We start from the raw sequence: 17,129 nt of genomic DNA, 5'->3' as shown, positions 1-17,129 counted from the left end.
GAAGGAGGGATTGAATACAAACAGTAGTACCAGAGTATTTTAGGAGTTATAAAACTGTTCTGTATCATTCCTGTGGTGGTGGATACATGGCTTGAGCCCTTATAAGTCTTTTTCTTTTTTTTCACTTAAGTTGTCTTGTACCTTCATTTACCTGGTTTTTATTGAATGCTAGACACCGTAAAGAAAAATTACAAAAATAATTTCAGGGCTTGGATGATGTTACACATCTCTAATGAAGATGTAAGTTTGCTATGGCAAGCAGTCTGGAATAGCCTTAATAGAAATTTATGGGTTTGAGATGGTTCAAATATGAGCTTTAGACCTTGCCCAGGCTGGTCTACTGTTTCTCCCTTACTTCTCACTGTAGCACTTAGTGTTCACAACTCAAAGTATGGAGACTTTATGTTGGGACTTGTTCTCCATTTATTGTTACTCAGCCCTATGAAACAGTCCAAAATGCTGCTTAGTTCCTTCACCTCTCGATTGCTTTTTGTAGAATTGAAAGACTTCCCTAAAGTTAAACATGGCCCTAAATGCTGGGCTCATCTCCCTGAGTTTTTATATTTTTCAACTTTTGTACCCACCCACTCTTTTTTGCAATATTAACTTTCCAGTGCCCTCAGTCAAGTGCTTTTTTTATTTCATCCATCATTTGCAATTGTTCTTATCAGGGAAGTTGGTATAAATTGTATAGTCTTTTGTTTTCAGAAGTGGATGTTTCATATTCCAGGAACTGACTTTTAAATTACCTGAAGGATGAGAAATAGCCAGTTTGCATAGAGTCTCATACAGTGCAGTCCAAAGATACGAAACAGCCTCTGGCTGGCCTTAAGTTGGAAAAGTCATTGTGACTTTTTCAGAGCTGAAAGGAAGCTAGTGTGTTTTGCAAATAGTGAACAAAGCCAAGAAATGGCCCATGGGGGAAATTATACATAAGCAGGGACCAGATAGATGATGGAGCACTTTGTCAAAGTCATGGAAAATAATTTGGATTTTATTCTAAGTGTAATCTGGAAACTAGAAGTTTTAAGTAGAGATAGCAAATCTTGCTCTATAGCTGAATCAGAATTGGTTGGTAGAATGTATTAAGACTAGAGATATCCATGATCTTTTCCTGAATCATCACTAGATTAACATACTGTTAGTCTGGGGTGGTATCTGGGAATCTTTAATTTTAACAAGCTCCCCAGGTGATTTTAATCCCCACCAAAATGTGAGAACCACTGACTTTTAAGTTTTCTTGATCTCTTCCCTTAACTTCTCAGATGAACTTTCACGATTCTCTGATCTCTCGTGTGCCCTTTTTACATGTTAATATATGAGATCATTATGTTTTTCAAACTCTAGGTAGCAACACACTACTAGACCATGAAATCAATTGACTAGGTTTGACTGTCTTTGTATGTAAAAGAGAGAAAAATAGACTAGAATAAGTATAGAATTGAAAACAGGGTTGGTATTTTATGAAACTATATCTGTGCTGTGGGTTGTAATGTGAAAAGTTAGTAATATGGGACATATTAAACAATATTTGAAAAACACTGATGTAAATCATTTATATATTATGGGTATTATTTTCCTGTTATCTCTATTTTCTACTCTACAAGTTCTGTTTCAACTGAAATGACGAAAGTTTGATTTTCTCTTATCTTTCAGACTTCTCATCAAGGTCTGCAAGTAAGGACTTACCTCCAAAAAAGGACATTTGTGAAACAGAATTATCCCAATGGGAAATGACTGACAGGCTTGAAAGCTGTGATCTTGAGGAGTCCAGTTCCAGAGATTATTTGGAAGTTAAAAGCACATTGGAGAGGCAACAAGAAAACCAAGAGGAATATTTCAAGGAAGGCATGATCACGTACGAAAAAATGTCCATTTTCAACCAACATACTTACTTATCTCAACATCCAAGATGTCATTCTACTGAGAAACCCTATAAATGTAAGGAATGTGGGAAGGCCTTTAGACGAGCTTCACATCTTACTCAACATCAGAGTATTCATACTGGTGAAAAACCCTATGAATGTAAGCAATGTGGGAAGGCCTTTAGTCGTGATTCACAGCTCAGTCTTCATCAGAGACTTCATACTGGTGAGAAACCCTATGCATGCAAGGAATGTGGGAAGGCCTTTACTCAGAGCTCACAACTTATTTTACATCATAGAATTCATACTGGTGAAAAACCATATAAATGTGAAGAATGTGGGAAAGCCTTTATTCGTAGCTCACAACTCACCAGACATCAAAAAGTCCATACTGGTGAGAAACCTTATGAATGTAAAGAATGTGGGAAGGCCTTTACTCAGAACTCACAACTTACTCTGCACCAGAGACTTCATACTGGTGAAAAACTCTATGAATGTAAAGAATGTAGAAAGGTCTTTACTCAGCTCTCACAACTTATTCTACATAAGAGAATTCATACTGGTGAGAAACCCTATGAATGCAAGGAATGTGGGAAAGCTTTTATTTGTGGCTCACAGCTTTCTCAACATCAGAAAATTCATAATGGGGAAAAACCATATGAATGTAATGAGTGTGGAAAGGCCTTTATTCGAGGTTCATTACTTATGCAACATCAGAGGATTCATACTGGTGAAAAGCCCTATAAATGTGAAGAATGTGGGAAGGCCTTTATCCGTGGTTCACAACTTACTCAACACCTGAGAATTCATACCAATGAGAAGCCCTATGAATGTAAGGAATGTGGAAAAACCTTTAGTCATGGCTCACAACTTACTCAACATCAGAGAATTCATACAGGTGAGAAACCTTATCAATGTAAGGAATGTGGAAAGGCCTTTAATCGTGGTTCACTTCTTACTCGACATCAGAGGATTCATACTGGTGAGAAACCCTATGAATGTAAAGAATGTGGAAAGACCTTTAGTCGTGGTTCAGAACTTACTCAACATGAGAGAATCCATACTGGTGAGAAACCGTATGAATGTAAGGAATGTGGGAAGTCTTTTATTCGTGGCTCACAGCTTACTCAACATCAGAGAATTCATACTGGTGAGAAGCCCTATGAATGTAAAGAATGTAGAATGGCCTTTACTCAGAGTTCACATCTTTCTCAACATCAGAGACTTCATACGGGTGAGAAACCTTATGTATGTAATGAATGTGGGAAGGCCTTTGCTCGTGGCTTACTGCTTATACAACATCAGAGAATCCATACTGGTGAGAAACCATATCAGTGTAAGGAATGTGGGAAGGCCTTTATTCGTAGCTCACAACTTACTCAACATCAGCGCATTCACACTGGAGAAAAACCCTATGAATGCAAAGAGTGTGGGAAGGCCTTTACTCATGGCTCTCAACTTACTCTACATCAGAGAATTCATACTGGTGAGAAGCCCTATGAATGCAAAGAATGTAGAAAGGCCTTTACTCAGAGCTCACATCTTTCTCGTCATCAGAGAATTCATACTGGTGAGAAACTATATCAATGCAAAGAATGTGGGAAAGCTTTTACTCGTGGCTCACAACTAACCCAACATCAGAGAATTCATATTAGTGACAAATCTTATGAATATAAGGAATATGAGATGAACTTTAATCACGGCTCACAAGTTTATATATAAATTGTTTGTGGTTAATGTAGAGAACCTCCTCTGGTCACTCACCCATTATTATTAAATAATTCTTACAAATGTGAATATGAGAGTACATTTGCTTCATATAGCTCAGCATCAGAGATTTTATATGGAGGAAGGATAATGTTAATGTAATTCATGTAGAAAAACCTATCATTACAGAAAATCTATTAAACTTTAGAAAATTATAATAATGATTCTGGTAATGTAGTAAATGTAGGAAAGCCTTTAGCTATACTATACGTCTTTTTCAACATCATCCTGGTTCTACTAGTTGATTTCCTCTGCGACATCATGAATAATTAACCTCTGCTTTGGTTTAATCATTTGTAAGATAGTCCTAAGACTAATACCTCTCTTACGTTTATTAGATTAAATGAGTTATTACACGCAAAGCTCTTAGAACAGTGCCTTAAACGTAGTATACCACAAATGTTAGGTATCATTAGTGTTATTTTAGAGAATTTTCATGAGACGGGGACACTATGAGTGTAATGAATATTAAGAAATCTTTCATTAACACTTATACCAGATTGTGGAGGGGAAGGAACTGTATGCTGTAATGAATGTGAGAAAGCTTTTATTCACATCGCATCCAATATATTATAAGCGGAAAACCATACTGCAAAGAAACCCTGTGGATTTAGTCAGTGGATTGTTACCACAGCTCTTAGAGAATTTGGGAGAGGTGTGAAGTGATTTATAACAAAGTCAAAATAATATTTTCCATCATCTCTAGCCACAGTTCAAGAATAGTATTTAGAAATGGAAAAAAAAAAAACCTGAAAGCCAAAATAAACCTTTCCACTAGGAAATTTTAAAAACTTGAATGTATAGCTTTTGAATTAATCTGAAAATAAAACTGAAATTGCAAACGATTTCAAAATGAAAAATAATGAAAGCCTGTTTTAGAGACCACCATTTCCCTACCTAATATCTATTTTTTCTTCTTTAGTAACAATTCTTAGCTGAGAAATTTGTCTCAGCCTCCCTGGCAGGTCAACAAGGTAGAAGTGGTATTTGTATCAGTAGCATATTTAAGAAATCTCTTTTCCTCTCTGCCCTTCTGTTTCTTCCCCCCGTCTGCAAAGTGGACATCTAAGCTAGAGATCCAGCAGTCTTATGAGGGCTTCAAGAATGTATGTTGGTTGTTAAGGATGGTGGAGCAGAAATACAGAGTCAGCAACCCTGCTGATTTTGTGGAACAGACATTCCAACTCTGATCTGCCTATCTTTTGTGTCTTTATATAAAATTAAAATAAACTTCTTATTTGTTGATGTTGTCATAGTTCTCACTTATTGACATTAAAATGAAATTCTTAAGGATGTAAAATTTTGTAGCTGGTTAAAAAGTTTTTGTAGCTGGAAGTGGGGTGCTGTGGGTGAAAGAAATTTCAAATGAGGCATTGGCTTAGGGCCATGGGGAATAAGGCTAGAAAACTAAAGATACTTGTTTTTAGAGGCAGGACAGTTGGTCAGGCTGCCTCCCGTTCTGTCTTACAAGTCAGACCTTGTGTCAAGCTGAGGGTGTAATAGGGGAAATGACGGGTGGTTCAGAATGTTGATGTGTGTTGGGTGTGTCTTGCTGCTTTCAGAAATGTCGTATGAAATAGATAAATGTAGAGCTAGCTAGGTGACTAGCTGAGATTGAAAGCTATCACTTGGTTAACAGATGCTATCTCTGCCACCACATGTGCAATCCAGGTTGACTGTAAATTTAATAATTTTGAACCTTGTAGGGTTCAAAAGGCCAAACTAATTCTCTTCCCGTTAACTGAAGCTATTTATAGTGATTTAAAGTGGCAGCCTGAATAAGAAATGAGACCACTGCCCATCTGCACAAAGGCAGTGAGTCTGCTAGCAAAGATTATTAAATATACTTTCCCCATTCAAGTCTGTTCCCAAATTAGCCATATTTATTGAATGCTTGCTGTATTCCAGGCACTATCCTAGGTGTTTGGAATATGTCCATGAGCGATTCTAGCAGGAGGAGATAGAATAATAGTAAGTAAATTGTAGAGTATGTTAGAACATGATAGTATTAGCAAAAAAAAGTCATTCAAGAGGAATTGGGAGGGACATGACAGTTTATCTTGCTAATAGAATGGTCAGGGTACACATCATTGAGAAGAAAAAATTTGAGCATAGATTTGAAGGAGTGACTTAGTGGTTATCTAAAGGAACATTCCAGTCAGGAAGAAAATCAAAGGCTTTATGATGGGAATACCCTGGTATATTTGAGGAACATTAGGGAAGCTATGAGTGTAAGTGAAAAAGTATTGCTACTAGGGTTCCAGTTCATACATGCACAGGTTTATTCCAAACAAAACATGTTTAAACATGTCTGCAGTCAGTGGATGGCTGCACACAAGGTCTCTCAGTCATAAACTTGTCTTAGTCTCAGAGTGCCGATACTTTTTGTGACATGGAAAAAAAAATTTTGAGGTCAAGACTAGTATCAAGTTTTTAACAAACTCAAGTAGACATCTTTCCAAATCATTGAAGCTTTACAACACGTTTATGGGAATGCTGCCCCACATAAAACAACAGTTTGTAGATGGATCAAGCATTTTAAGGAAGGTTGGGAGGACCTCAAAGATGAGCCAGTAGAGGGAAGACTGCTCGAAAGGTTAAGGTGACTGTTTTGGGATTCCAAAAGGGTAATCTTGATAGGGACAAGGATACAGGATGATCATGGAGGCTTATTATGAAGAAGTTTTAAGAAAATTGAAAACTGCATTGGTGAGAAAAAGGCCAGGAAAGCAGTGCCGAGGAATTTTTCTCCATCACGACAATGCATCTGCTCATTCTTCAAGGGTAGCAAGGGCTATGAGAATTTTGTTGGGAATCCTTACCCCATCCAACCTACGGCCCTGATCTTGCCCTTCAGACTTTTTTGTTCCCAAAACTCAACATTTAAAAGGAACACTATTTTAGTCCCTCGAGGATGCCGAAACTGCCGTTTGACATGGTGTAAATCGAGGAGTGCAGAATTCTTTGGGGAAGGGTTAGATGGAGACACAGCTTTCAGAAGTGCATAGACCTAAATGAAGGATATGTCAAGAAACAATAGCTTCACATTTTTATATTTTTGTTTAATGTTTCTATGATTTTGTAACAATATTTTTGACTTACTCTTGTGATTGGAACTCTGCAAGGCAGTGACAGGAGAGGAGGTGAGAGAGAGAACAGAGGGCCAGATCTTGCAAGCCATTGTAGACCATTGCAAGCAGTTTAGATTTTATTGTGATGGGAATAGATAGCCATTGGAGAGTTCTGGGCAGAGAACTTGATCTGACTTATGTTTTGTGGTTTTTATGTTGTAAAAAAAAAGAAAACCGTAAGTGGTAACCGTAGAAGGCTATATCCACCAGACTGAATTCAGTACAACTAGATGGTGTCTGGCTACCAACACTGAATGCTCTGACAGGGATCACAACAGAGGGTCCATGACAGAGCTGGAGAAAAATGTAGAACAAAATTCTAACACACAAAAAAAGACCAGACTTACTGGCCTGACAGAGATGGAGAAAACCGGAGAGTATGGCTCCTGGACACCCTTTTAGCTCAGTAATGAAGTCACTCCCGAGGTTCACCCTTCAGCCAAAGATTAGACAGGCCCATAAAACAAAACAAGACTAATGGGGCACAACAAGGACTAGAAGGCAGGAGGGGACAGGAAAGCTGGTAATAAGGAACCCAAGGTCTTGAAAGGAGAGTGTTGACATGTCATGGGGCTGTTAACCAATGTCATAAAACAATATGTGTACTGTTTAATGAGAAACTATTCTGTAAACCTTTATCTAAAGTACAATAAATTAAAAAATAGGAGGCTATAGCAGTAATTCATGAAAGATGATGGTGGCTGAGACCAGGATGGTAGCAATGGGTATGGTGAGAAGTGCCCAGATTCTAGATTTATGTTAAATATTATGGAGCAAGCAAGATTTGCTTATGAGTTAGATGTCAGATGTAAGAGAAGAGCCCAGAGTGAAACTGACTCAGGTTTTTGTCTTGAGCAAATGGAAAGATGGTGTTCCCATCAACTGAGATGAGGAAGTTGCTCTTCCAGCAGGCTCCTGGTGAAGATTGGGACTTCAGTTTTGGACAGTGATTTTGAGATCTTTTAGACCTCCAAGTAGCAATATTGAGTTCATAGTTTGATAAACTAGCTATAATGGCGTGGAGAGTATATAAATTTGGTAGTTATAACCTGTATTTATTTAAAATCATGAGGCAGGAATTAGTGGAATAGCAATAGGAGAAATAATAGAATTATGTATGTTGATTGGAATGATCAAGAAGAGAGGAAAAAATTATAAGAGGGAGAATTGCTGGAGCAATGACCTTACATAGGTGACAGGGTGTAGGATTTAGTGAATAGAGGCATTAGCTTTAGATATTATGGAATGGCTGTTCCTGATAATATGAAAGCAGAGTATGAGGTGCAGATACTGGGAAGTGAATAGATGAGGTGGGAGAAGTTTTGAGATGTGTTCTGATCATTTATGAAGTGACCAAGGTTTGGGGTTTAACAGAGACGATATGAAGTAGAAAGTTTTGGGTTTAAGAGAGAAGACATGAAGTAGTCATTAAATTGAATGGGATATTTAATGGACTAGGGATGTATGGTATTGCCTGGGAAGATTTAAGGGCTAGAAAAATGAAAGAGCAAAGGGGCCAGTAAGCAAAAGGAATCATCAGGCTTAAAAATATTGAGACAAGATCCTTGGTAATGTAATTAAACAATAGCAAATAGTTTGAAAGTCTATTGAGATTTTGAGGGAAAGTTACTGCTAATGAAACCCAATCCTAGCCTGCATCACCCTGTGACTCTTAAATCCCCCCAAACAATATAATACAAGACCATCAGGAAGTGATCTATACAATTTTTTCAAACATACATATAAAACTTTCCATATATATACCTTAGAACGTAGTCTCTCATTTTCCATTTGCTTTTTAAAAAAATATGTATAAATGGTATATTCTATTTTTTAAATGTGCCTTGCTTTTTCACTCAATCTGTATGCTGAGCAAATAATCCGAGAAACTGGACTGCATGAAGAATGCAGCATCAGGACTGGAGGAAGACTCCTTAATAACCTGTGTTACACAGATGACACAACCTTGCTTGATGAAAGTGAAGAGGACTTAAAACACCGATGAAGATCAAAGACTACAGTCTTCAGTATGGGTTACTCTTTAACATAAAGGAAACAAAAATCCTCACAACTGGACCAATAAGCAACATCATGATAAATGGAGAAAAGATTGAAGTCAGGTATTTCATTTTACTTGGATCCACAATTAACACCCATGGACGTAGCAGTGAAGAAATCAAAAGACGCATTGCATTGGGCAAATCTGCTGCAAAAGACCTCTTTAAAGTGTTAAAAAGCAAAGATGTTACCGTGAAGACTAAGGTGGGCCTGACCCAGGCCATGGTGTTTTCAATTGTCTCATCTGTGTGCAAAAGCTGGACGATGAATAAGGAAGACCAAAGAAGAATGGACGCCTTGGAATTGTGGTGTTAGCGAAGAATATTGAATATACCATAGACTGCCAAAAGAACGAACAAATCTGTCTTGGAAGAAGTACAGCCAGAATGTTCCTTTGAAGGATGGTGAGACTTTGTCTTACATACTTTGGACATGTTATCAGGAGGGATCAGTCCTTGGAGAAGGACATCATGTTTGGTAAAGTAGAGCAAAAGAGGGGAAGACCCTCAGGAGATGGATTGACACAGTGGCTGCAACAATAGGCTCAAACATAAGAATGATTGTAAGGATGATGCAGGACTGGGCAGTGTTTCGTTCCGTTGTACACTGGGTCACTGTGAGTTGGAACCAACTCAATGGCAGATAACAATATAGAGTCCACCCAGAGGCACCTCAAAAGAAAGGCCTTGCAATCCCCTTCCAAAAGATCAGCCATTGAAAGCCCTCTGGAGCGCAGTTCTGCTCTGACACAGATGGGGTCGCCATGAGTTGGAATCAATTTAATGGCAACTGGTTGCGGGTACTTGAAGGACAAAATGGCTGGATATAAAATCTTTAGACTACTCTTCTTGAGTTTTTTTGAAAATACTGTTTCATTTTTAACTTCCTTTGAGTGAAGTCCCTTTGGAAAACATTTTGGCAGTTCCTGAAAAAGTTAAAACATAAAATTTCCGTATGACCTAGCAATTACCTTAGCAATAGTTATATACCCAAGAGAAATTAAAATATGTCCACACAAAACCTTGTACATACCATCAAAATCTTGTACATGTTCATGGCAGCAAAATTTATATAGAAAAAGTGGAAACAGTCCAAATGTCCAACTAATAAAAGGATAAACAAAATGTAGTATATCCATACAATGGAATATTTTTCAATAAGAGAAGTACTGATACATGCTACAACATGGATGAATTTTGAAATTATTATGCTTAGTGAAGGAAGTCCATTGCAAAAGGTCACATATTGCATGGTTCTGTGTACAACAAATATGCAGAACAGGCAAATTCATAGAGACAGAAAGTGTATCAGTGGTTGCCAGTGCCTGGGGTGATTAGGGGGAAATTGTGAGTGATTTTTAATGATACAGGGCTTATTGGGGGGGCTGATAAAAATGTTCTGGAATTAGATGTTGGTGATGGTTGCAGAACTTTGTGGCTATACTAAAAATTACTAAATTGCACACTTTTAAAAGGGTGAATTTTATTGAATATGAATTATTTCTAAATAAAATTGGATTATAAAAATGTGCCATATTAAAAACTTTCACAGCAGTTTCACTGTCTATCTCAAAGAATGCAGATCAAAAATTGTGTAATCCTTTGCCCTCATTCCATCATCACCTGGTGGTGGTGCAGTTGTGGTCCTCGAAATAATTCAACCACATTGACAAAAATGGGATGATAGCAGTAAAATAATTTTATTCTCTTTAGACTTCTGGGGTTTCATTTGAAGATTGTTCTTAGAGTCAGGGGAACATCTTTGAGCCTCAGATATTCTTTATCTGTACAATAGGGATGATATTCCCTTTCTCAAAGAATTACTATAAACACTAAATGAGAAACGTGTTAGCTCATCTCTTCTCCACAGCATCAAAGTGCTGAAACTCAAGAATCAGACTGGTGGTGGAACATCACTTCCCCTGCTATGCACAATCTTCTCATAGAAGGAATGAAAACCCATATGCAATTGCCTATGTATTAGAGCATAGGTAATTTTCAGTGTACAGGCAACTTATGAGAATTCACTCAGATCAGGGGATAGATACTGATAATTACTTACAGGAAGTTTTTACACATGGTTAACCCTTACTCAACCACCCATCTATCAGTTTGTCATAAAGTGGTAGCTTCATGTTGCTGTGATGCTGGAAGCTATGCCACCAGTATTTCAAACACCAGCCAGGTCACCCATGGTGGACAGGTTTCAGCAGAGATTCCAGACTAAAGCAGGCTAGGAAGAAAGGCCTGGTGATCTATTTCCAAAAATTAGCCAATGAGAACCTTATGGAGCACAACAGAACATTGTTACTTCCTTACTTTGAACATGTCATCAGGAGAGAGAAACACTGGAGAACATCATGCTTGGTGAAGTAGAGGGCCAGTGAGGACGACGAAGGCCCTCAGTAAATGGACTGGCACTATAGCCACAACAATGGACTTGAATATGCTGGGAAGCATGAGGATTACACAGGACTGATCTGTTGTACTTAAGGTCTCCATGAGTCAGAGCTGACTCAATGGCAGCTATCTGTCCAACGCTTATTCTACATCAGAAAATTCACCATCAAGAGAAAAACATATGAACCTAATGAATATGGGAAGGCCTTTTCCTGTGTTCATCACTTCGTTGGTTTAAAGTCTGTATTTAATGTTTTTCAAGCTAAAAAATAATATGTGTGAAGTTACGCCTGGCCACGCGACCATTCTTGCCACTCGGTTGTGCTCAGGAGCTATTACTTGGTACAGCAAGACTCTCTAGCTCTTCCCTTCCCCTGCCACAGCCATTATGGATGCACGTTAAAATGGAATCTCTGCTGGCCTAGATTCCTGAGGGGCTCTAATGAGCAGCAGCACTTCCATGTCAACCTCTATTGGTCACGTATGAGTGAGAAATAAATCTTTGTTGTTTTAAGCCACTGAGACTGGAGATTATTTGTTACAACAGTATAATCTAGCATATTCTGACATTTTTGCTGCAAGAAATAAAGCAATACAAAGATGTATGAAGAAAAATAATCATTTGCCTTTCTCTTCAATCCTATCCTCCTTAGTTATACATACTGGTATATATGGTGTACATTCTACCACATCTTTCTCCCTTGTCATAATACACTTATACAAGAATATATATAGGCTTTGTGTTTGCTTTTTTAAAAAAGACATAAAATCATACTACGTACATTCTATATCCTAACTTTTCACCTAACAGTACATCATGAACATCATTTTAGATCTTTTTAAGTTATCATTTAATGTTTCTTTTTATTGCTGTATTCATGTATAAACAAATATATACATATAGTTTAATATGAGATCATATACATTTCTAGTCTGACTACTGCTTTATACTGTGTGGGAAAGTCTGCTAGCCTAAGTTCTGGCACTCTTGTTTAGCCCAGTCAGTTCTCTGATATATAAAATTCTCATACATATTCTTGGTGAAAAGAAAATACATATTTTTTCTCTGTTGGCTAAATATCTCTGTATGTGACATCATGTATGTGGAAATGTTTGATAAAGAAAATAAGCATAGTAAACTTTCAGTATCCAGCTGTATTTTGGCCTTTTTATGTCCCAGCTCCTTTTAAGTGTCTTCATAGCTATTTCAGTATCCTCAGAATAATTAATATCCACACTCCACACAGTCACACAAAACAATTGTAAGAAATAATAGGATGAAGTTGATAGTTCAGCAGTTAATAGTATTATTGTATTTCACCAGGGCACAACACATGAATCCTTCCCTCCATCAGCCATTACTGAAGGAAATACAGAAAACAAAGTCAAACAAAATAATACTTCATAACTAGCTGAGGTACCTATCCCTAACTCCAATGCCAAATTCTAAATCTCCGGGACAGTATTGTCAAAGCAGCAGTCTGTAAGCTTGTTACCAGTGCACAAGGAGATAAATAGCTTGTGCCAGAATGTAAATCAATGCAGTGTTTCCTTCATTGAGAAAGCAATACTATAGAAAAAGATCAAATGTGTGCTTAACGATGCCATTGATTTACCTTCTGGTGCATGCTCGTTACCTCCTCATGGACTGGTAAGAGAGTTGGAAGACCATATTTGGAATAGCATTTATCTATTCTAGGACATTCAGGTAGATCTCCCTTAAGTAAGACGGTTGCCCAGTTGGTCTATTCTAGCTTGATGGAGATTCTAAGAGAACTCTGTGAAGAAAATGGTCTAGTAACATATTTAAGTATTGATTTCCACCCATCTCTCACACTCATGCCCATTATCTCATCCTCTACTTTTACCTCCAGAAACCATAAAATGTGTCACAAACACCTACCAATTACATTGATCCTTTCTGAGAATATTAGCCCAGTTGATGGTAAGTATAGCTGCTGAATAAACCTAACCATAAGTTATTAGACTAAGGATCAGTGCCTGAGCTAAATCTTTACTATAAGGATTGTTTGAAATATAATGGGAAATATCTGGCCAAAAATGGCAATGAAGGTGAGGAGAAGGATAGACAGATAGACAGATACTGCAGTTCAGACTAGCTTCCTTTTCATGACAGGAAACATGGCTGCCAAGAACCCTTGAGTTTCACCTCCAATTATTTCACTTCCATTATCAGAGAAAGCCAGGTCCTCTACTTTAGTTCCAAGTAAACACATAATTTTTTTAATGATAACTTTTGAAGTGCTGTGAAGGAAACAAATATGATGATGTGATACATAATTAATAGAGGAAAAACAACTAGTTCAGAAAACAACTGGTGAGGAAAAAAACTAATGTGCTCAAGAAAGCGAAAGCAAGTGTGTCTGAAATACGTATAGCCATTCTCAAAAATAAGAAGACAAAAATCTCACCAACCATGAAACTGAGGAATCCTTGCGAGGTTTAAAGATATTAAGTTATATTAAAGGGAAATGGCAGCTCAGAATGTCCACCATCACAACAGTATAATACTACCACAAAAGGCAAGACCTCAAGAGTGTTCCATAACCAGGAGTGTAATCTGAGGCAGGAGGTGGCTCAATCCAGAATCAAGAAAAGGATTCGCTTGGATATTATAGCAGGAGTAGCTATGCCTGCTGACTTCATTGCGTGTATGTGTGTGTGTGTCTATAAACAAACACATGTACACATAGCAGCTGATTCATAATTGACAGAGATGTCTATTCCCAAAGAGCAAAAGAAAAATCAAAATAGAGGAACAGAAATAATAAAGATATGTGTAGAAATTGAAGAAATATAAAACACAGCTACAAAAACGGATCAACACAGACAAAAGCTGTTTCTTTGAAAGACTAACAAACCCCTGAAATTATGGCCCCTGGACGCACTGTTAACCCAGAACTGAAAACATTCTTGAAGCCCACTCTTCAGACATAGACAGGACTATAAAACAAAAAATAATACATGTGAGGAATGTGCTTCTTAGTTCAAGGCCAAATGGGCAGCTCCTGCCAAAAGCAGGATGAGAAGGCAGGAAGGGACCCGGTGGGGTAGGGGGAGGGAGTGTGCTGTCACATTGTGGGGATTGCAACTAACGGCAACTAATATCACAAAACAATATGTGTATAAATTTTTGTATGAGAAATTAACTTAAGCTGTAAACTTTCACCAAAAGCACAAAAAAGAGACTAATGAAATACAAAACCCACTGACTATTGATTTTAAAAAGGGGAAAGAAGGTACAAATATTATTGTCTTAGTTATCTACTGCTGCAATAACAGAGATACCACAAGTGGGTGGCTTTAACAAACAGAAACTTATTTTCTCACAGTTTAGGAGGCTAGAAGTCTAAATTCAAGGTGCCAGATCTAGGGGAAGGCTTTCTCTCTCTGTTGGCTCCAGGGGAAGGTCTTGTTTCTTTACAGCTTCTATTTCTTGAGATTATGGTGATCTTCACATGGCATGGCATCTCTCTTCTCCCATCTCTGCTTGCTTGCTCAGTGGGCTCTTTTTATATCTCTAAAAGACTGACTTAAGACACACTCTACACTAATATTGTTCCATTAATACAACAAAGAAAACCCACTCCCAGATGGGATTACAGCCAAAGGTACAGGGGCTAAGATCCACAAGCTTTTTGGAGGACACAATTCAATCCATATAAGATTATGAAATACTCCATGCTAATAAATTTAGAACCATGCTTATTATGGAAAATTTTCTGGAAAAATAACATACCAAACCTACAAAATAGAAAATTTGAATAAACAATAAAGAATTTGAGTCACTACTTTAAAATTTGCTCCCCAAAGAAACATCAGGCCAAACTGTTTTACCAATGAATTCATCCAAATACTCAAAAAGCAAACAATTCCATTTGTGTACAAATTCTTCCAGAGAATAAAAAAGAGCAAATGCTCACCACCTCATTATATAAAACCAATAATATCAAGGTGGCAATAACATATGAATAGAAAGAGAAAGGAAAATTCGGGATTGATGTTATGTATGAATATAAATGCAAAGGTCATAACCAAATTTTAGAAAATAAATACAGCTTTTATATACACATCCACACACATCATGCCCAAGCTAGGTTTACCCCAAGAGTGCAAGGATAGCTAAGCATTAAAAAATCTGTTAACAAATTCACCACATTAACAGCTTAAAGAAGAAAAGCCATATCATCTCAAGAGTTTCAGAAAAAGTTATCATTAAAATTCAAAACAGTTCTTGGTTTGAATTAACAAAACTCAGCAAACCAGAAAGTGAAGGTAAATTCCTTAATCTGATAAAGGGTATCTACTTTAAAAACATACAGTAAACACCACACTTCAAGGTAACACATTAGAATTATTTTTCCTTAAAAATCAGGAATTAGACAAGGACACATTACTACTTCTATTCACCATTATACTGAGGTTCTAACAAGATCAACAAGATAGATGTATGGAAGGAATACAGGAAGGAAGCAAAGAAGAAAGGAAGGAAGGAAAAGGAGTTAGAAAGGAAGGAAAACAGGCAGGTTATAAAGATTACTAAGATAAAACTTGTCATTATTCACAGAGGATATAGAAAACCCAAAAGAATCTAAATCTCTAGAAGAATTATTAGAAGCAATAGCAGAGTTGTAGGATATAATATTAATAAACAAAAATTTATTGCATTTTTTAATATCTCATAAAGAAAAGGTAAGAAAATGTACTTTAAGAAAATCATCATTTATAGTATCAACAACAAAATAAAATAAGGGGCCTAGGAATAAATCCAATAAAATGTGCTTGACCTTTATGGAGAACATTAAACTTGATCAAAGACATTAGAGAGGGCCTAACGTAAGGAAGAATAAATACCATGCCCACAGATAAAGTTTCAAGATAAATTTTCAAGAGGATAATACAGATGAAGGGCTAGAGAACTTTTGAAATTTTAGTTTCAAGCTTGATTGTTGTTGTTAGGTGCCGTCGAGTTATTTCCAACTCATAGCGACTCTATATACAATAGAATGTAACACTGATGCCATCCTCACAATTGTTATGTTTGAGCCCATTGTTGCAGCCACTGTGTCAATCCATCTCCTTGAGGATCTTCCTCTTTTTCATTGACCCTCTACTTTACAAGCATGATGTCCTTCTCCAGGGACTGATACCTCCTGACAACAATGTCCAAAGTACATGAGACGAAATCTCATCATCCTCACTTTTACGGAGCAACCTGGCTGTACTTTTTCCAAGATAGATTCGTTCGTTCTACTGGCAGTCCATGGGATATTCAATATTCTTTGCCAACACCATAATTCAAAGGCATCAGCTCTTCTTCAGTCTTCCTTATTTATTGTCAAGCTTTTGCATGCATATGAGGTGATTGAAAATATCATGGCTTGGGTCAGGCGCACTTTAGTCCTTAAAGTGACATCTTTGCTTTTTCACACTTTAAAGAGGTCTTTTGCAGCAGATTTGCCCAATGCAGTATGTCTTTTGATTTCTTGACTACTGTTTCCATGGGCTCTGATTGTGGATCCAAGTAAAATGAAATCCTCGACAACTTCAATCTTTTCTCTGTTTATCATATTGCTTATTGCTCCAGTTGTGCTTGGCTGTGTTGGAGAGAAACTGTAGTGTTTACATATAAGAGGAAATCAGGAGAAAGCTGGTTTGATTAAAATATGAGGCTTGGTGGTTACGAGGGTGGGGAGTGAGGGGGACGGTTATTTACTAACTAGATAGTAGATAAGAATTCTTAGGTGAAGGGACGGACAGCACACACTATAGAGGAAGTCAGCACAACTGGACTAAACCAAAGTTAAGAAGTTTCCTGAATACAATCAAACACTTTGAGGGACAGAGTAGCAGGGGTAGGGGTCTGGGGGCCATGCTTTCAGGGGACA

The 17,129-nt window shown here is 37.4% G+C and overlaps 2 protein-coding genes across 3 annotated transcripts in view; one reads left to right on the top strand and one right to left on the bottom strand.

Moving 5' to 3' along the window:
- Nucleotides 1–17,129, top strand: part of LOC101346890 (zinc finger protein 420) — a 106,647-nt gene that overhangs the window by 15,461 nt on the left and 74,057 nt on the right. The window contains exons 2-3 of one of the 2 annotated variants that reach the window (XM_023725739.1): nucleotides 1,657–2,249; nucleotides 2,415–3,480. In XM_023725739.1, coding sequence (XP_023581507.1) covers nucleotides 1,734–2,249; nucleotides 2,415–3,480 — 1,582 coding nt within the window. In that variant the 5' untranslated portion in view covers nucleotides 1,657–1,733. Of the gene's footprint in view, nucleotides 1–1,656; nucleotides 4,403–17,129 lie in introns of those variants that run through there. The other variant, XM_023725740.1, reaches the window with a different exon arrangement.
- Nucleotides 1–17,129, bottom strand: part of ZFP30 (ZFP30 zinc finger protein) — a 221,162-nt gene that overhangs the window by 182,136 nt on the left and 21,897 nt on the right. The gene's annotated exons all lie outside the window — the stretch shown is intronic.

This window comes from Trichechus manatus, unplaced genomic scaffold, assembly GCF_000243295.1.
Source record: "Trichechus manatus latirostris isolate Lorelei unplaced genomic scaffold, TriManLat1.0 scaffold00386, whole genome shotgun sequence".
Taxonomy (NCBI): Eukaryota; Metazoa; Chordata; class Mammalia; order Sirenia; family Trichechidae; genus Trichechus; species Trichechus manatus.
This window is presented reverse-complemented; position numbering and strand designations above follow the sequence as displayed.